Below are 20,646 nucleotides of genomic sequence, written 5' to 3' on the forward strand. Positions count from 1 at the left end.
GATGTGCTGATACATAATTCGAAACAAACGCCAATTGTACATAATCTGCCAAAATAATGCTAAATTTCCGTATAATTGGACACAATACAGCAGACGCGAGTGTAACACACGCGTATGTTACTCGTATTTACTAACTAGTAGTAACTAGAATTTCACATTTATTGTTTTATTTTTATATTTGTATTATTTTGTTTAAGCCAAGCTACATATAAGAGCGCCGCCGCTTGTGAAAGAGAGAGTAATAGAGTATCACTGTGAATCCAAATTCCCATCAGCTCTAATAGAAATGCTACACCAAAGCTTAACCATCAGCGGCGCAGCCACAAATACAGACACTATCTTCAGCTTTAATCCCTGTTTGGCTCCACGAATAACACCGCCATCACCACCGCCGACCACACTCAGCTTCTTCTTCTCCATGAACCACTCCACCAAACAAAACCCTCTTCTCTCTTCTTCTTCATCTTTGAAGCACACAACTCCAGTCTTCGCTCCTCAGGCCTCACGTGTCACTCACGAAACCTCACCCAGGTAAGTCAAATAGTAATAGTAGCTTGCAATTCTTATTCAGTTGTTTCTGTTTCCGAAACTCTTGGGAAATTAAAAAAAAAAAAATTGATTTCTGGGTTTGGATGTGGCGGAAAAATAGAGATGGGTAATTCTTATTTGGCTATTTTGAAGTAGGGAAACGTTGGCTTAGTAATATGTATAATGCGTTTATGTACACACAAAGAGACACACTGCACGATAATGTGTGTGTTTTATTTATTATTATTATTTTGTGTTTAGACTTTAAGATATGGGTCTTATGTTACATGTTTTGTTGTTTATAGTATCTGATTTTTAAAATAATAAATCATGAACAATGCAAAATTAAGAATTTTGGCTTCCTGGGATGCTATTGGATTTAAGGTTTGTGAAGTCAGTTGGTGGAATTTAATGTGTTTTTTGAGTGCTATTTATTCCTAGACGTGCTTTCGTCTTGCGTGGCTAACCAATTAGAATAGGCTGGCGATTCGAGATAGGATACTGCAATGGGTCATAAAAGGGGGATTCAGCTTGTGTCTTATATGCAGAAGTGGTGGGGAAAGTGAGAACCACTTGTTTTTTGGAAGGAGCTCATGCACTGCTGCCTTGTAAAAAATCCTAAGGTTTATTGGGATGACATTGTTGGTTGGGGTGAGAAGAACCTAAAAGGAAGGAGTATGAAAGCTGTGGTTTGTAAATTAGCTTTTGGGGCCTCTGTTTATCATATTTGGCACCAAAAGGAATTCTCTCATTCATTGTGGTACTCTGTTAGAACAGAGGAGACCATTGTGTGCGATATCAAGTGGGTAGTTCAAGCTAGGGTGGAAGCCAAATGGTGCTACTGCAACTCAATCCTTCTCAGGGCTATATGTTGTATATGGGTATTTCCTCACTGTAATTATTAAGCCTTCTGATCAGTAGGATGCGACAGTGATTTTGGTTGTTGTTTCAGATAGTTTCTTGCGGGTTGATTTGTGTTGGTCTGGTTTGGTTAGATGTGTGCTTGTTGTACTATGTTCCTTTGTTAATAAAAATTTTGTCCATCCAAAAAAAAGTATCATTTCTTTCTTACATGATTGCTTGGCTGCCGCTTGGACTTATATGAAAGAACTTGTTAATATTACTAATTGGATATTAATTGGGAGTTAAAAATTTATCTAACACAGAACCTTCCACCATAATGCTTGTTCTTGTAGCAAAGATGATGTACCTGTACATGGACTATCTGAGGTGATTGTTGGTGTTTTGGGAGGAGGGCAATTGGGTCGTATGCTATGTCAAGCAGCTTCACAAATGGCTATTAAAGTAATGGTTTTGGATCCACTTGAGAACTGCCCCGCAAGTGCACTTTCTTATCATCATATGGTCGGAAGCTTTGATGATAGTGCTACGGTTCGCGAATTTGCGAAAAGGTTCTATTTTTATGAGATTGATGACATTTTTTTTGTTTTTTGTTTTATTTTTATTTTTTTAGTCAATAGTTTTTGTAAATATATTCTTCTGTTATAATTTGGTAATAATATGTCTATGTTCTTGGTAGATAGATGTGATGTATTGACAGTAGAAATTGAGCATGTTGATGTTGCAACCATGGAGATGCTTGAGCAACAAGGAGTGGATTGCCAACCTAACGCCTCAACTATCCGAATAATTCAGGTATGCTTTTCTTTAACTTTGCCTATTGGTTATTGACCGCTGTCTTGCAAATTATGAGAAAATAAGTTGAATGAAATCATTTCATTATGCATAAGCTTTTTTCCTTTTGAGGAAATACATTCTGTTTTATAAAATCACAAAAGTGGATCCTTGAGGATTTTTGTGCTACTTTAGATGCCCACCCTCCCTTAATCTTAGGTTTTCATTCAAGTACTTTTCTGTTATAGGAAGTGTAGAAATGTCAGGGGTTACTTTATTCCCCTATTGTCATCATAACACAAGGACACAAAGGAACTGGCATTTTAGAGCTAATTTTGACTGTTTCTTTGTTGTTAGACTAAGCTTGTAAGTAATCCCTTTTCAACCTATTTCTAAGATTAGTTAGCTATTTGCTAGAATTTCTTTCCTCCCTCTTGTTATACTTAAATGAATAAGTTCATTCGTAATAATAGAGTGACTAAACTTTATGCCAGCTGTCAACCTACCACAACTCTCCATCCTTTTCCCGCAGGCTTAAGACTGACTGTGAACAAAATACATGACACTAAGCATAGACAAAGGCGGAGTTATTAAAATGAATAAGTAATTGTACATATTAATTCATAAATTTGTTGCAATAAAATATGACTTTTAGTTCCATGATTCATGTTTTGGTTCTTACAGGACAAATATCTTCAAAAGGTTCATTTTTCTCGGCATGCAATTCCACTCCCTGAGTTTATGCAGGTTTACCACTTTTCATTACTATCTAACTGAAGGATTTAGCTAATGTTTTTTACCTTTTATTTTCACATATCCAATATGAGAGAAATTTTAATTTGTTGATCAAAATCATGGCTACCACAGATAGATGATCTTGAAGGTGCCAAGAGAGCAGGTGAACTATTTCGCTATCCTCTTATGATTAAGAGCAAAAGGTTAGCTTATGATGGGCGTGGAAATGCTGTTGCTCACAGTGAGGAGGAGCTCTCTTCCGCTGTAGCTGGTAACATGTTTAGTTATTAAAGATTTAAGTGCTATTAATGTTGGTATTTCTTATGTTTGGTATTTGAATTGTGTTATTAACCATGTAATGCTCCAATTATATTTTCTTTTTTTGGATTGGTATGTTACACACGCACCTAATGGGTCTCTGTTCTTTTAATTAATATAAGTGGACACTCGCATTTCCTTTTAACTTTTAATTGCAAATTTTTGCAGCTCTTGGAGGATTTGATTGTGGTTTATATGTTGAAAAGTGGGCACCCTTTGTAAAGGTTAGTGAGGATATACTATTTAGTTTACTTTTCAGTTTTTCAATCTGCATTTATTCTTGACTCTACGTTTTTCTTTATCTTGCAATATGACATGCATATTTTAATCTTGGACATATGATTAAATTTGCAACATATATTAGTAAGAATTCTTTGAAGTGCCTCTAACTACAATTAAACTTGTTTGGTTCACTTGCATGATATGCCAGCATGTATTCATAATTAGAAATGATCATCCTATGCATGCTCCAAATTTTTCACCATTATGATTTGACAACTGTTTCTTTGATATTCATATGATCATTTGTATTATTTAAAGTATGTATAAAGTTTCTCTACAACCTAAATTGGAGGAACTCCCTCCAAACTACTATGTGTCAACACCAGAGAGTGACTAGTCTCCTGGTCCAGCTGAAGCTCAACTTCAAAAATAACGCTGTTAACCTAGGTCTGACTGCTCTGTAGAAAGAGAGAAAAAAGTGGTCTAAAGTCTGGGGTTAAGAGGGTTATTTATTGAATCTCAGCTTTAGCTGGACCAGGACACTTGTCACTCTCTGTTGTTGACACATAGTAGTTTGGATGGAGTTCCTCCAATTTAGGCTGTAGAGAAACTTTGTCCTTAAAGTAGTTAACTTCGTTTTTTTCCTTTTAGGTAGTGTAAGGTATGTTCTCACATCAACCAACTAGTTGCTAGAACTTCAGAAACGAAACATAGATACCTGTGAAATTGAAAAGAAGTTCGTTAGGTGGTTCTGTATTGCAAACTGCATAAAAAACACAATTTGTTTAATCTTGTTCTTCTAAAAATTGTGTATAATATTGATATATAGCAGCCAAAACTGTTTTCTGAAGAATTGTATTAAAGTAATACTCTTTTACTTTAACGCATAAATTTTAATTAGTTTGTTTAGCTTACAACTCCTCTCCACTTTGACTTCTAAGCATGCATACATTGATGTGTTTTGAAAATATGTAGGTCTAGAAAAATGTTTAAATTATTTACATTCCAATCATATTTTATTGCTGCAGCTTTTGTCATTAGGGTTTAGGATAATTTTTTAACTTTTTGACTGCGTTTAACATGATGAAAATAACTTTTAAATCCAGAAATTTAGACTTCATTTGAATTATGCTTTCATATGATCAATATTGTTTTTTTTTGGCTGAAGCAATATGGTATTTCTTAATAGTGTGAAAGACACAATCTTATGGATTATAGATATTATTTACTTCTTTTTTGGGAATAACTTCAGGAGTTGGCTGTCATTGTTGCAAGAGGAAGAGACAATTCTATTTTGTGCTATCCTGTTGTTGAAACCATTCACAAGTAAGATGTAGATTCAGTGTTTACATTGTCTATTTTCCCTTCATGGTTTAATCTTAAATGATGCAGAATTACGTGAGAATTATTCACCTTTACTATTTAGATGTTAACTTTATATCCCTATATGTTTCATTAAGGATCTTTGATCTCTTGTAGGGAAAACATTTGTCACATAGTCAAGGCACCAGCTAATGTGTCATGGGATATTAGGAAACATGCTACTGATGTTGCCTACAAAGCTGTTAGTTCATTAGAAGGCGCTGGTGTGTTTGCAGTTGAATTGTTTTTGACTGGGGATGGTCAGGTAGTGTTTTGGCTTCTTTCTTTGAGACTGTTAAATGCATATATGTGTATATATGTGTGTATATATATATTTCTTTTTTTTTTAATACCTCTTGATGCTACAATTGCTTCTTTTTTTGTTATCCTCTATATTTTTTCCTAATTTTGTTTCAGCATTATCTGCTTTTGGCTAATGAATTTATGTTCTGAACTCTTAACAGATTCTTCTAAATGAAGTGGCTCCTAGACCCCATAATAGTGGTCATCACACAATTGAGTCTTGCTACACCTCACAATTTGAACAACATTTGCGGGCTGTTGTTGGTCTTCCACTTGGTGAGCCATCAATGAAAACTCCTGCTGCTGTCATGTACAATATATTGGGTGAAGATGAGGTGAAGAATTTCTTTTTATTTTATTTATTTATTTAATATATAAAATGAATATGGCATGAAGCTGAAGTCATTTGTTTCTTTCAGAACCTATTTCTGTAACATACTTTCACTGAAAATATTCTGCTTGAAGTTTGTTGAAGTTGCAACTAGAATTAGGTATAAGTCTGTGCTTGAGCTTGATGACTTTGTATACCATTGTGAATAACGAAATTTTAAGAAATTACAATTAATACAAATCAAACGTTCCGTCTGTCCTGGTTTTCATTAACTGATTTTCAGTTCTCAAATGATTTTATCTTGGAAAACTTGTTAATGTAAATTGGAACATCAATGTACAACAAAATGTTTGAAATGTCTTTATTTAGCATAACTATCTTTCACTACCCCCTCCCCCCCATGGCAAATGTCTCTCTCTTTTATTTATTTATTTATTAAATTTCAGGGAGAGCTTGGTTTATTTTAACTCATCAACTGATTAGAAGGGCATTGAGTATCCCTGGAGCTACTGTTCAGCATAACTATCTTTCACTACCCCCTCCCCCACATGTCGAATCTCTCTTTTATTTATTTATTTATTAAATTTCAGGGTGAGCCTGGTTTTATTTTAGCTCATCAACTGATTAGAAGGGCATTGAGTATTCCTGGGGTTACTGTTCATTGGTATGACAAGCCAGGTATTTGAATTTCTTTTTCCTGTCTTTCTTTCTCTCTCACACACACACACACACTACTTGACCTTTACCTCATGCTTGACATTTTCCCGCATTGCCTTAATGACTTGGCAGAAATGCGAAAGCAGCGAAAGATGGGCCATGTCACAATTGTTGGGCCTTCCATGGGTGATGTGGAAGAACGATTCAAATCAATTCTGAAGGAAGAAGGTTCTGATTGTCAGGCTGCAGGTAATTGCACTAGGGACTTCTCATATTTATTTACTGAATGTCATGATGCTGGTTAACCAAAAAGCAAGTTTTCTCAGGAGGCACGAGGGTGTGGTGAGATGTTTGTATCTATGCTATCAATTAAATTTGACTTTGGTGCATCTTTTTGGAGCATATTTCCTTAAGTCAGTGATGCCTCAATTGAATTTATTTATTCAATGTTTTACATTTTCTTACATAAAAATATTCCTACATGCTACACCCACACTATGTGGGGTAGTTTCCAGAATAATCAGCACTAATGCTACTTTAAATTTTCAGGCTATGAGCTTTGGGTTATTATATTTTGCATAAAAAAAGTCTTACTTTGGCTTAGGATGGAAAAGTGACAGTGTAGGGAGGGAAATTACCATAAGATTTTATTTTTAAGAGGCATGGATTCTAAACCGTTTGGAGATTACAATTTATCATTTCCCTTTAAAAAATTGATTTAATTCTCCTTTTACCAAGATATTGCTTCTGTCAGTCTTCACTCTTCTTTTATGATTTTTATTCTCTTGTGGGGTGGGGGGATCGCCAATCTTTCATATAGCTATACCCTTATTATGTTGATGGTTGCAAGTGTTTTCCTTTTGTTTGAAGTTTACATGCCTTAAGTTTTGATTTTGAAAGTTTGTTAAACTCAAATTGGGTATATGTTGCTCCCATTCTGAATGCAGTAACACCACGTGTTGGGATCATTATGGGTTCTGATTCAGATCTTCCTGTTATGAAGGATGCTGCAAGGATTTTGAATATGTTTGGTGTGCCTTATGAGGTTGACTTCTAATGAACTACAGGGTCTATTTTGGAATTCAGGAGTTTTTGATCATTTAATTTTATTTTCTTGTATATTCCAGTTCTACCTTAACAAATTATATTATGCAGGTGAAAATAGTTTCAGCTCACCGGACCCCTAAAATGATGTTTTCTTATGCCTCATCTGCCCTGGAGAGAGGCATTCAGATTATCGTTGCTGGTGCTGGAGGTGCAGCCCACTTGCCAGGCAAGTTTATCTGAACTATGCTCCATATATTGTTTCACAGTTGCTTTAAATGTCTCACTGGAATTAATTGAGCTTTGTTGTGACTTGCAGGTATGGTAGCTGCACTCACTCCCTTGCCTGTTATTGGTGTCCCCGTGCGTGCTTCTGCATTGGATGGACTTGATTCACTCCTGTCCATTGTGCAGGTATATTATTTTCTTACTTCTAAATTATTACATTTATGGGATGGGTAAGTGTTGTAAAGATCCAGTATCCTATGAATACAATATTAGTTCTAAAAAACTAGGGCATTTAAATTGGATGTCTGAAATCCTGGAGTCTTAGGGATGCCCTTTTTCTGGTTTTTATAGTTGCTTAACCTTGATTAATTAATGTGTTTGCTTTATTTGATGAGAGAAATTCTATTTCAATTCTTTGAGATGTGTTTTCTGGCACAGAGAATCACTATTATTCTGTTATTGTTATTTACAATTACCACATATATTTCCTTGGCACAAAAATACTACTGAAATTAAGGCAAGTTGATGGAGGCAATATTTTTAAGCCATGTTTATGAGGTGAAGAAAATCTTTTTTTTTTTTTTTTTTTTTTTTAAGTAATTTAATTAATAGGTGTAAAAAAAAAAAAAAAATCATGGGTGCTGAATATCTTTCACTAAAAAAAAACATAGGTGCTGAATATCTGTCACTAAAAAAAAACATAGGTGCTGAATTTCTATGGAACCAAAAAATAAATAAAAAATCATTGGTGCTGAATATCTAATATCTGAATGGCACCTATCAAAAAAAAAAAAAAACATCTGAATGGTGGAAGTATGTAGACGCTTGCTTAATCATGTTGAGATTTGCACAATGAGTTTCATTGCCTTAAAACATTGTCCAATTTTAGAGCCTCAGAAAATATGGTGCTTCATTTGTTATCTCAAGTTCATATTTGATTTCTACTTGCACTTTTTTTTTTGGGTATTTGATCAGTAATTAAGAAGCTTTATTGAAAAAGGAGAAATAAGAAACAAAGCAAAGGAAACAGTTTCCTTGGTACACAGGGAGTTTACAAGGAAAATTTGATCACCACAAAGTCCTAATTTTTATTTATTCCTTTGATGAATATGCAGATGCCAAGGGGTGTTCCAGTTGCAACAGTTGCAATAAACAATGCTACCAATGCAGGTTTGCTTGCAGTAAGGATGATGGGGATTCGTGATGCTGACCTATTGGCAAGGTGGGTTTTTTCTCTCTTCCCTCTCTGGAAGTAATGCAAAACTTTGTGTTGGGTATGAAACCAAGAAAAAAAAACTTTAGTTCACAAGTCTTGCATGAGCTGATTCTGGAATAATATCCTTTGCAGAATGAGCCAGTATCAAGAAGACACAAGAAATGATGTCTTGAGAAAAGCAGAGAAGCTGGAAAAGGATGGTTGGGAGTCCTATTTGAATCCATAAGTACAAAACTGCTTTGCCTGCCATATGCATGCTTTTTGTGAGTTTGACACACTATGGAAGTTCAAGTTTGGAGAACACATTACCACAGAAAAATTTGGAATTAACTAAAGAATATATCCAAAGCGGATCAATATATGTAGGATGAATTCAAAAATGTGTTAACAGAAAAAAGTTAAAGTGAGGATGGAACTGGCAATTTTGCTTCAGTTTTGAGAGATCAAGGAAAGGAAGTACAGAAAACAGAGGGCATTTGTGGGAGTAGGAAGAAGCCTTGTATCCATTGTAGTGGCTATAAGGGGTCCACTGTAGCAGTTGAGTTGAATGAGTCAAAAGAACTTTTTATCCCTTTAGTTGCATAAGGGTGTTCTTTTGACCTTAATATTTAGATGGTAATCAATGATTGATTACAGCATTGAGTTATTGTACATTTACGATGAATGATTTTTCTAACTGGTCTCAAGCAATTGTTCTGCCATTGAAGGTCAGCGAGCTGCTCAATTCAAATCTATGATATCTATTGGTAGGCTTAAGCTTGTCTTTGGATGGTGGCACAGCCACATGTTAATTGGATTGAAATATAGATTTGAATATATCATAGTCTATTCTTGTTATTCTTCTGGATAAAAGCCCAGAGAATCTTACACTGCAAATTTCTTTGAGAGTTACCTCTAATCCTGGAAGCTCATGTTGTTTTCTTGTACCCTGCAATGTTATAACTTGTTTAAAGTTATATTTGGGGAGTAATCTAAAAGATATTAGCAGGCCAGTCCAATTTTAATTGAAAGTGGCAAGCCCATGTTATTTTCACTCGTCAATGAATAAAGGTGGACCATCTAGGCAGATTGGTATAGTAAATATCGGAGATTGAATCTTGTTCATCATAAATTTGCTGGGTAAATTTAAGGGAGACGAAGGATTATTCTGTGTAACCCACCTGCTGCACCTATGAAAGAAAGGACAGAAAAAAAGGTGCCGAACTTTGAAGGCTAGGAAGTGATATTAGTACGCGGTACACAAGCTTCCCAACATATTTTATTTTTATAAAACAATTTTTTAAAACAATTAAATAACCAATCTTGATTCTTGACATTCATGATTAAAGAATAAAGATTATTATTTATCAAATACTAAGTTATAATTAAGTAATTAATATAAGGACAAAATTTGGCAATTACTTCCTTAAAAAAAAAAATATTACTACATGTTTTGAAAATCTAACTATTGAATTGTACATTCTTTAGGCTTTTAACAGGTTTGACATACCTCTAATACTTTTTCGACTGCGCATCTTTTTTTGTTTAAATATACAATAGCAAGTGGTAGTGGGTTTTAATGTCCATATTTTATTTAGTTAGTGGGTGATGTAGTAGTTTTTCCATTAAAATAAAAGGAGATTCCAGTTAAAAAAATACTGGAAGTAAGCCTAACCCGCTTTTAACATGTCAAATTTTGTACCAATCATATGTTATTTATTATATGATCTATAAGCTTATTTTTTTATACATAATTTGATTACAAAAACTAGCAATTTAAATAATTGATTGAATAATATTGCTATTGATTTTTGATATTCTGAAAATTTTACAAGCAGGGAAGATATAAAAAGAAAATGTAATCTCTTTTTTTTTTTTTTGGAGGAAGAGAAGAAAATGTAATCTAATGATGAATTTGTTAAAATTCGCATTAAATAAAAAGATATTAAGTGAAATTATAATTTTAAGCTACAATTAAGTTTGTACCCAAACTTTGTCTTTAATATATAACTTAACTTTATGTTGAATGTGTCTGTTGACGGCCAAAATGGCCAAATACCATTATTGGCCAAAATAATTAGAGTTTTACAACTGTTTGCGAAATATTTAGCAATCTATGGTGGCACCTGCTAACCTCGAGTTTTGTAATAAAAGTACTAACCTGTAATCCTAAAAACAGTTCCACTGCTTAATTGAGTATATTTCTCAAAAACTTTATTGACAAACTGTGCTAGGAAGAGGAAAATAAGAGAAACCCGTGCAAGGAAAATATCATATATTATTTGTGGGGGCCTTTTGGTGTTGCGGGTTTGGCTGGATTGCCTCTTGTGATGATGGGCCCGAGTGTTCAGAGTAGAAGAGTTGAGACCGGCCCAACTGTAACTCACTTTGAGTTGGCTTGTGCACAAACTAGGCCTCGTTTACCAGGAGTGCACTCATGGCAGGCAGAGCTGTTTCAAATAGGTTACGGTAGGCAGATATGATAACAACAGAGAAAACAAAATTCAGTGACCTTTTCTTAATGGAAAATGACCAAGTAATCTCTATCTTTATGACAATCATAGTAGTAGCAATGGCAGTGATAACAATAGCTTTTACAAGAGAAATAAAACTTAAGCGATAATATGAGTTAATCGAAAATGAACGTCAAGTCGAGTTTGGGTCTGTAAGGGCAAAAACCAAGGAGGAATAACACCTCCTCTCAATGAAACTAATCTCCCAGGAAAAAGATCCTGCCATGGGGATTAATGACTTTGAGGGAAGCGGATCTAAATGGTTAGTGCCCAAAGGAATCTCTTTTGTTTTCTTATCTCAGAGAAAGTAGGATTTCAAGGGGGAGAGAAGGAAATTGACTTACTGGTGCATGCCCATTGTATTATCTCTCTCTGTTTTCTTATGTTTTTCTCTCCTTTGTTTTTTTATTGTTCTCTTTTTGCTTCCTAATACTCCCCTGTTTTTCGATCCTCTTTAAAGGGCACGGCAAGGTTCCTTTTATAGGGCCTGTCGTGATTGATTTTTACCACCTTACCCCTTAACCGCCTCTGTCTGGTCTAGGCGTACTTGTCGACCACCAAGGAGTTCGTCTGTGTACTTACCCCTACCAGGCGGAGGCAGGTTTGTTTTGTTTTGTTAGTGCGCCGTGGCATTCTTTCCTGCCATGGTGTAAATGCTTTTCTCTCTCCTTCCCTCATGGCATGCGCCTGATGGTCCCCCTCTTAACCTTGCCTTTTTTAGGTGGTTTGTCATCCCAGCAGGATGTACCTCCAAAAAGAGCTTAGGCAGGAACTGCGGAGTAGGTCTTTTTCCCTCTCCCTACCACTAAACCACACCCCCTTACCTCTTACCTTTGACCCATGGCCCCACCACGTCCCATATTGGCTAGGTACAGGCTGGTGGTGCCTGGGACTTATGCGTGCTTTCCTGTCATGTATGTTCAAAATCTGCCTATTGCTCATGCGTTTGCCGCGGTCTGGAGCTTTGCTTGCATAATCTGCTGCACCTTTTCTTTCTTTTATGTGGGCTGTTTTAGAATTCACTGTTCCTTTATGGGTTGGGCTTCATTTTGATACTGGGTTTTACATTTCTCTTAGCCCGTTTCTTGATTGCTATCATGTCCTGCCATACTATTCTATCATTCCTGCTGTAATGACTTGGTCCTACCAGTCTTTCTGTTAGACCTGCCGTTTGCTCTCTTCCCCAAATGGCTTTGCATAGCCATGGGCTTTCTTACTTAGGGGCTCCTATGTCCCCCTTTGTTTTCCCTTGGGCATTCTTGGCCCATTTGCTCGTTTCGGGCTTCCTCGACCCTTTTCCTCACTTTGTGTTCTCATGGGCTTTTACTTACTCCATTGGGGTTCCCCGGCCCAATTATTTCATACTCATGCTTGGGGTTTGTGGGCTTGCCAACAATCCCCTACTCTCTTTGCTTACATTACTTTGAGCCTGCAGTGGCCCATTCTTTCTTTTCCACATCATACACTGCCCATGGGTTTGTTACTCTCTCTTTCCGGGCTTCTTGAGCCCATTTGCTCCCTCAAGACCCATTTATTCATCTTATAGACCTGTGACCCATTATTCCTGCCGCTTGGGCTTAATGGTTTTATTCTATGCTTGTCACTTCTATTTGCTGCCTGTATTGCTAGGTCGGGCCTTCTTCCCTTTTTGTTTTTTTTTTTTGTTTTTTTGTTTTTTTGTTTTTTTGTTTTTTTTTTTTGTGTTTTACAAAAATGACTCTCAACATTTAGCCCCCTGAACATATGGAGCGTTCTTGCGGTTCATATGTGAATAAAAGACCTTATTGTCATTTTCACTTTCCTTCTTTCTTTTCCTTCGCGGGCTTTTTAAACTATGGACTCTTTCTCATACATATATATTTTTCCTGCCGTGAACAGTAGTGACTTTTTGGATTTCCCAAAATGGTAGTTGCTTTAAGACATAACCGCCGCCTCATTAATTGAAGGAAATAGATGTGAACGCAGCGGAAAATAAGTTTTAAACGGATCTACTGCATTCGATATTGATAACACGTACTAAGTAAGTTTCAGAATTTGAGAACAAGAGATCGTACCTTGAAGCGGTGAATTTCAAAACGAAGATTGAAGCATTTGGGACTACTTTTAATCTTCACATCAATTCCACTAATGCTCAAGATGTGTGGTCTCTCAATTGGTAACAAAGGGATGACTAGTGAGTGACAAAAACTCACATGCACACCATTTCACAATGGTGTTTCTTGCTTATGAAAATCTGAACGTTTTTCCCTTTGTATCTAACCAATTTATTTAATTGGGTTGGCCTTTTGGGCCTTACCAATTGGGCTTAAGTGTGTGGCTTGGAGTGGGACCAAAAGGGACCAATAAGACACTAGCTCCAATGGGCCTTGGGCTTTTCTGTCAACTCTTGACAAGTCCAAAGTTACCATTAACTATATTTAATACCACTATATAAATATAGTTGCACTCTAGGTCTTATCTACAAATTATATCCTAAGACTTTATTATACATGCAACCCCTTCATAAAATATTCGTAGTAATACAAAGTCATTAATGTAGACTGCCACTTTGTAAATTACTACATCTTAATCCTTGAGTACCCGGTTTAATCCTTTAATGTTATTCATTATATATTTATGAAATCCAATTCCATAAATATATACTTTAGTCTTACTAAAGTGGTTAGGCCTAACTCTTTGAATAACAAACCCATTAAACTTATCTCAAGGGAATATTTTATATCTCCGTTAAGAGACTATGAATTCCATCTTGAGAATACATGTTCCATCAACACTAAATGTGGCTGCCCAACATACTGAGGTTTTGACCATAACTGTAGATCTCACTCCTGATATATCAAAGCAACCTACACCTCATGATCAGGTTCATTATTCTCTCAGGATTAAGAGTTCATGCAAATACAAGTCGTGAGATTTATTATTCATTTGACAGTCTTTAGGAGAATAATAAATCTCACAGCGGTCCAGTTCAATATGTCTTAACTCTTAAAACATATTAACACATCAACTAGAAGTCTCCACTTCCATGATCAAGACAAATCATCGTAGTTGATATGTTATAGTCTTCGCAGATGAAATGCCCAATTTCATCACCGACTACGAACTATAATTCTGAGTTTACAAAGAACTTGTGATTTATATCTTCTGTGACTCTTCACATAAATCACATACTATGCATCTCATGGACTATATGATAATGTCTGAATATTCATGTTACCATTATTTCAGATAATAATAAAACAAATTTATTAAACATAATATTAAGTCATACATAATGTCAAACACAATGTCACACTTAATATTATACATAGCATCTTACAATAGGATTTAAGGGCACCAATCCTAACAATCTCCCACTTGCCCTAAAGACTATTGTGCACTAATCTAACTCCCATTCTTTCCAAATGCGACTCAAAAATCCTTTGAGGCAAAGCTTTAGTAAATGGATCTGCCAGATTGTTTGCACTTTCAATCTTTGCTACCACCACATCTCCACGAGCAACAATATCTCGAATGATATGGTACTTCCTCTCAATGTGCTTTCCTTTCTTGTGATTCCTTGGATCTTTAGATTGTGCAACTGCTCCACTGTTATCACAAAACAATGTGATTGGAACTTGCTCCATTCTTATTACACCAAGGTCAGAAAGGAACTTCTTGAGCCATACAGCTTCCTTTGCTGCTTCACAAGCAGCAACATATTCTGCCTCCATGGTGGAGTCTGCAATACAAGATTGCTTAATACTCCGCCAACTAATGGCTCCACCTCCCAAGGTGAAAACACATCCTGAAGTGGATTTTCTGAAATCTAGATCCGATTGAAAATCTGAATCTGTATAGCCAATAGGTATCAAATCCTCACTTTGGTAAACAAGCATATAATCTCTCGTTCTCCGTAGATACTTGAGAATATGCTTTACAGCTTGCCAATGTTTTGGTCCTGGATTTGATTGATATCGGCTGACCATGCCAACTGAATAGCAGATATCTGGTCTAGTACAAAGCATGGCATACATGAGACTTCCTACTGCAGAAGCATAAGGAACTTGTCTCATCATATCTTCTTCTTCTTGAGTCTTAGGCCTTTGGTCATCAGACAGAGGAACTCCATGTCTGAAAGGAAGCAATCCTTTCTTGGAGTTTTGCATGCTAAACCGTTCTAGAACCTTATCTATATATCCAGCTTGTGATAATCCTAACATCTTATTCTTACGATCTCGCAAAAGCTTGATCCCTAGAATAAAGTTAGCCTCACCTAAGTCCTTCATATCAAATTGGCTTGACAACCAAACCTTTACTGATGACATTACCCCTACATCATTTCCAATGAGTAGAATATCATCAACATAAAGCACTAGGAACATTACTACTTTATCTTGATGTCTTTTGTACACACATGGTTCATCAAGATTTTGTTCAAAACCAAATGTCTTGATTGCTTGATCAAATCTGATGTTCCATGACCTAGATGCTTGCTTAAGTCCATAAATGGACCTTTGCAACTTGCATACCATATGCTCTTGGTTCTTTGCTATGAAACCTTCCGGTTGCATCATATAGATTTCCTCTTCAAGATTGCCATTAAGAAATGCAGTCTTGACATCCATTTGCCAAATCTCATAATCAAAATGAGCAGCAATGGATAAGAGAATTCTGATAGATTTAAGCATTGCTACTGGAGAAAAGGTTTCATCATAATCAATACCTTCTTTTTGTGTATACCCTTTCGCCACTAGCCTTGCTTTAAAGGTTTCAACCTTTCCATCTATCCCTCTCTTCCTCTTGTAAACCCATTTGCAACCAACAGGTTTAATGCCGTTAGGCGCCTTTACAAGATCCCAAACTTGATTGGAATACATGGAATCTAATTCAGATTTCATAGCTTGGACCCAATGATGTGCATCTATATCATTTATAGCTTCATCATATGTGTAGGGATCCGATTCAACCTCTTCTGAGATAGCTTCATAAGTTTCTCCCAAACCTATGAATCTTATAGGAGGCCGAACAATTCTCCCACTACGACGAGGCACCTGAGTACTAGACATGTCATGAGTAGTATCTTGTGGTGTATCTAATACAGCCACATCATCCCTAGTTTCATTTATTGGTTGTTCATTTACAGATTCATTCATTTCAGCCAACACAACTCTACTTCTAGGAGTAAAACTATTCATATAGTCATTTTCCAAGAACTTAGCATTTGTACTAACAAAGACTTTGTTATCTTTACGACTATAGAATAAATAACCCCTAGTTTCTTTTGGATAACCTACAAGCAAACACACTTCTGATTTTGGTTCCAATTTATCAGGCTTCCCTTTTAAAACATGTGCTGGACAACCCCAAATATGGAGATATTTCATACTAGGCTTACGCCCACTCCACAATTCCATGGGTGTTTTGGGAACAGATTTTGATGGAACTAAATTTAAAAGATGTATTGCTGTGTTTAAGGCATAACCCCAAAAAGAAATCGGTAAAGTTGAGTAACTCATCATGGACCTAACCATTTCTAAAAGAGTCCTATTCCTTCTTTCTGCTACACCATTTTGTTGTGGAGTTCCAGGTGCAGTCAATTGGGATACAATCCCATTCTTAGTTAAGTAATCCTTAAAATCCCCAAGAAGGTATTCGCCACCACGATCAGATCGAATGGCCTTTATGCGTTTACCTAATTGATTCTCAACTTCAGCCCTAAACTCTTTGAACTTTTCAAAGGTTTCAGACTTCCGTTTCATTAGGTACACATAACCATATCTTGAGTAATCATCAGTGAAAGTAATGAAATACTCATAGCCACCTCTTGCTTGGATTGACATAGGACCACAAACATCAGAATGCACTAGCTCTAGCAAATCTTGGACTCTTCTACCTTTTGCATTAAAAGGTCGTTTGGTCATTTTACCTTCCAAACAAGATTCACAAACTGGAAATTCATCAAAGTCCATGGGCTCTAAAAGTCCATCTTTGATCAGTCTTTGAATCCTATTTGAATTAATATGACCCAAACGCAAGTGCCAAAGATATGCATCACTAGTAGAAGGAAATTTTCTCTTTAATGATTTTACATGAGAGTTATTATCTAATTCAGAATTATATAATTCATGCTTATCAGGAGTTAAAATATAAAGACCATCCACAATATTGCCAGAACAGATAAACACTTTATCCTTCTTTATTACAACATTGTCTTTTAGGATAACACAATATCCATGTTTACCTAAGTAAGTAGCAGAAATTAAATTCCTACGAACATTAGGTACATACAAATAGTCTTTTAATATTAAAACTCTAGATTCAAAACATAAATTACAAACACCAATAGCTACAATTGGAATCTTGCTCCCATCAGCCAAAGTAAGAAACAACTCCCCTTCTTTAAGCTTTTTGGTCTCCTGGAACCCCTGCAAGGAATTGCAGATATGATTAGTACAACCTGAATCCACACACCAGGAATCCGTGGGATTCTGTACCAAACATATTTCAAGAAGGAATGTATTAATCATACCTTTGTTCTTGGCAGCCTTAAATATTGGACAATTTCTCTTCCAATGTCCTTTCTCACCACAATGGAAACACTTTCTTTTGATCTTCTTTCCTTTATCAGCAACCCCTAAGGCAACTTGTTTACCCTCTTGTTTGGTGAAGTCCTTCTTCTTCTTCTTCTTCTTACCCTTACCTTTCAGCTTAGGTTGAGAAGTAGAAGTTTCACCAACATTGGCTTCAACATTGGAAGTGCCAAGAATGCCTTCTGCCGCTACCAATTCATTCATTAATTCAGACAAAATATAAATCTTTTTGTTCATATTATAGTTAAGTTTGAATTCCTTGAATGATTCTGGTAGTGACTGGAGTATCATATCCACTTGGGATTCTCCATCTATATCGGCACCTAAAACTTCCAATGTATTCAGATTAGAGATCATTGTTAGACAATGCTCCCTCACTAAAGTATGTTCGGCCATTCTGGTATTATAAATTTGCCTCATGGTCTCTTGCCTTGCAGAACGGCCTTGCTCATCAAACATCTCCTTCAGACTTAGCATGATGTCTGAAGCTAGTTCTACATCCTGCATTTGATGCTGTAGAACATTTGAAATAGATGCTAGGATGTAGCACTTGACTATCTCATTAGATTTCTGCCAACGATCATATCGTTGTTTTTCCTCAGAAGGAGCATCTAATGAAGGAAAGCTAGGACACGGTTTAGTAAGAACATACTTATGCTCTTCAGCAGTAAGAACAATGTCCAAATTTCTTTTCCAGTCAACATAGTTAGATCCAATCAGTTTGTTTTGATTAAGAATAGTTACAAGTGGGCTAAATGATGCCATGTTCTAAATCTGAAAACAATAAACATGAATATAATCAATAAACTGGACATTATCAATTTAGCATATAAACATATAATATGGAACCTTAATAAAACCATAATATAATATATGCAATGAAAACCCAATCCCATATTCAATATCCCTTAGCATAGAGTGAATATAAAATACTATGATTGATTGAGAACTATTCTCATCATTAGTGTTATCATGATAACTCTTATCAAACACTAATAATATGCCGTTATACATTTGGCCTCTAAATAATTATAGTAAGAACTCAGCATAGAGGATACTATAATATTTAGTCTAGTGTATACCATTATCTAGAATCATGTGTAGCCACATTTCATCCCCTTAACAGGCTTATTTTGTAGTACCATGATACAAAACACCCTCCACATGGAATGCAAAGCTCGAGGCTAAGACAAGGTGTTTGATCAAACCACCATAAACCAAGAAATTCAATCTTGTAGGACCATGAAATAAATACTCTCCGCATGGAATGCTAAGCTCAAGGCAAGGACAAAGTATTTATTCCATACTACTATGAACCGACAATGGAGGCTGTGAGACCCGACCCTTGTATCTCTCTCCCACTAGATGTTTTAAAAGAAAGGTTTTTAGTTTTAAAACATGCATAATTTAATTACACATTGTCTTACTCTTTTTACATGAGAAAACACTTAGAAAAAATTCTAATTTTATTTCTTTCGATTGATCGAATGTGCCCCTCGATTGATCGAAAAAATTAAAAAATTCGAACTTGACCTTCTGACTTGTTCGATTGATACTCGATTGACTTTCGATCGATCGAAAAACAGACTCGATCGATCGACCAGCAATCGAAAATCAATCTATCTGAAAAGTCTGATCACTGTCTCATTCGATCAATCGAAAGTGATTTTCGATCGATCGAAAATCACGAATTTCAAATTTCCAGAATTTTTTCTAAGGCAGTTTTCTTCGCTTTTCATGAACAAACATTCAACATATGAACATTACAGTCAGAGATTGATGTCAAAACTGAAATTCATTGATGCTAATGCCTTAAGATTCAATTTAACATACTTAAATTTAAATTTAAACAACATCATAACATCAATTTCAGTATTCATCAAATCATAGTTTCAACAACATGCAGAAAATTAAGAAACATAATCTTCTAACAATATGAAACTATCATCTCTAATTCTAAAACTCACAAAACATGTTAAACAATACGAAATTGAAGACCGCTCTGATACCATTTGAAGGAAATAGATGTGAATGCAGCGGAAAATAAGTTTTAAACGGATCTACTTCATTCGATATTGATAACACGTACTAGGTAAGTTTCAGAATTTGAGAACAAGAGATCGTACCTTGAAGCGGTGAATTTCAAAACAAAGATTGAAGCATTTGGGACTACTTTTAATCCTCACTCCAATTTCACTAATGCTCAAGATGTGTGGTCTCTCAATTGGTAACAAAGGGATGACTAGTGAGTGACAAAAACTCACATGCACACCATTTCACAATGGTGTTTCTTGCCTATGAAAATCTGAACGTTTTTCCCTTTGTATCTAACCAATTTATCTAATTAGGCTGGCCTTTTAGGCCTTACCAATTGGGCTTAAGTGTGTGGCTTGGAGTGGGACCAAAAGGGACCAATAAGACACTAGCTCCAATGAGCCTTGGGCTTTTCTGTCAACTCTTGACAAGTCCAAAGTTACCATTAATTATATTTAATACCACTATATAAATATAGTTGCACTCTAGGTCTTATCTACAAATTATATCCCAAGACTTTATTATACATGCAACTCCTTCATAAAATATTCGTAGTAGTACAAAGTCATTAATGTAGACTGCCACTTTGTAAATTACTACATCTTGATCCTTGAGTACCCGGTTTAATCCTTTGAGTTATTCATCATATATTTATGAAAACTAATTTCATAAATATATACTTTAGTAACTACTTACTAAAGTGGTTAGGCTTAACTCTCTGAATAACAAACCCATTAAACTTATCTCAAGGGAATATTTTATATCTCCGTTAAGAGACTATGAATTCCATCTTGAGAATATATGTTCCATCAACACTAAATGTGGCTGCCCAATATACTGAGGTTTTGACCGTTACTCTAGATCTCACTCCTAATATATCAAAGCAACCTACACCTTATGATCAGGTCCATTATTCTCTCAGGGTTAAGAGTTCATGCAAATGTAAGTTGTGAGATTTATTATTCATAT

General features: G+C 35.7%; 1 protein-coding gene across 4 annotated transcripts; it reads left to right on the top strand.

Moving 5' to 3' along the window:
- The first annotated feature begins 206 nt into the window (after positions 1–206).
- On the top strand, positions 207–9,416 carry LOC112028403 (phosphoribosylaminoimidazole carboxylase, chloroplastic). Of its 4 annotated transcripts, none has more exons than XM_024061089.2 (16): positions 207–531; positions 1,725–1,940; positions 2,073–2,184; positions 2,848–2,910; positions 3,031–3,169; positions 3,385–3,440; positions 4,691–4,764; positions 4,918–5,065; positions 5,265–5,438; positions 6,025–6,112; positions 6,224–6,340; positions 7,039–7,136; positions 7,247–7,364; positions 7,455–7,549; positions 8,479–8,585; positions 8,712–9,416. In XM_024061089.2, the coding sequence occupies exons 1-16, from the start codon at positions 287–289 to the stop codon at positions 8,803–8,805; spliced, it is 1,944 nt and encodes a 647-aa protein (XP_023916857.1). In that variant the 5' UTR covers positions 207–286; the 3' UTR covers positions 8,806–9,416. The 4 variants fall into 4 exon arrangements, with proteins under 4 accessions (XP_023916857.1, XP_023916858.1, XP_023916859.1 ...); XM_024061090.2 differs by having other exon boundaries at positions 434–531; positions 1,730–1,940; XM_024061091.2 differs by lacking the exon at positions 207–531 and having other exon boundaries at positions 1,795–1,940; positions 2,069–2,184.
- Positions 9,417–20,646: the final 11,230 nt, after the last annotated feature.

This window comes from Quercus suber, unplaced genomic scaffold (genome assembly GCF_002906115.3).
Source record: "Quercus suber isolate HL8 unplaced genomic scaffold, Cork oak 2.0 scaffold_223, whole genome shotgun sequence".
Lineage (NCBI taxonomy): Eukaryota > Viridiplantae > Streptophyta > Magnoliopsida > Fagales > Fagaceae > Quercus > Quercus suber.

Excerpts from the sequence above, each read along its gene's own strand:
- LOC112028403 (XM_024061089.2), top strand. The coding sequence starts at position 287 with ATGCTACACCAAAGCTTAACCATCAGCGGCGCAGCCACAAATACAGAC. Across the intron at positions 7,365-7,454 it reads AGGTGCAGCCCACTTGCCAG|GTATGGTAGCTGCACTCACT; the intron begins GCAAGTTTATCT and ends TGTGACTTGCAG. Across the intron at positions 7,550-8,478 it reads CACTCCTGTCCATTGTGCAG|ATGCCAAGGGGTGTTCCAGT; the intron begins GTATATTATTTT and ends ATGAATATGCAG.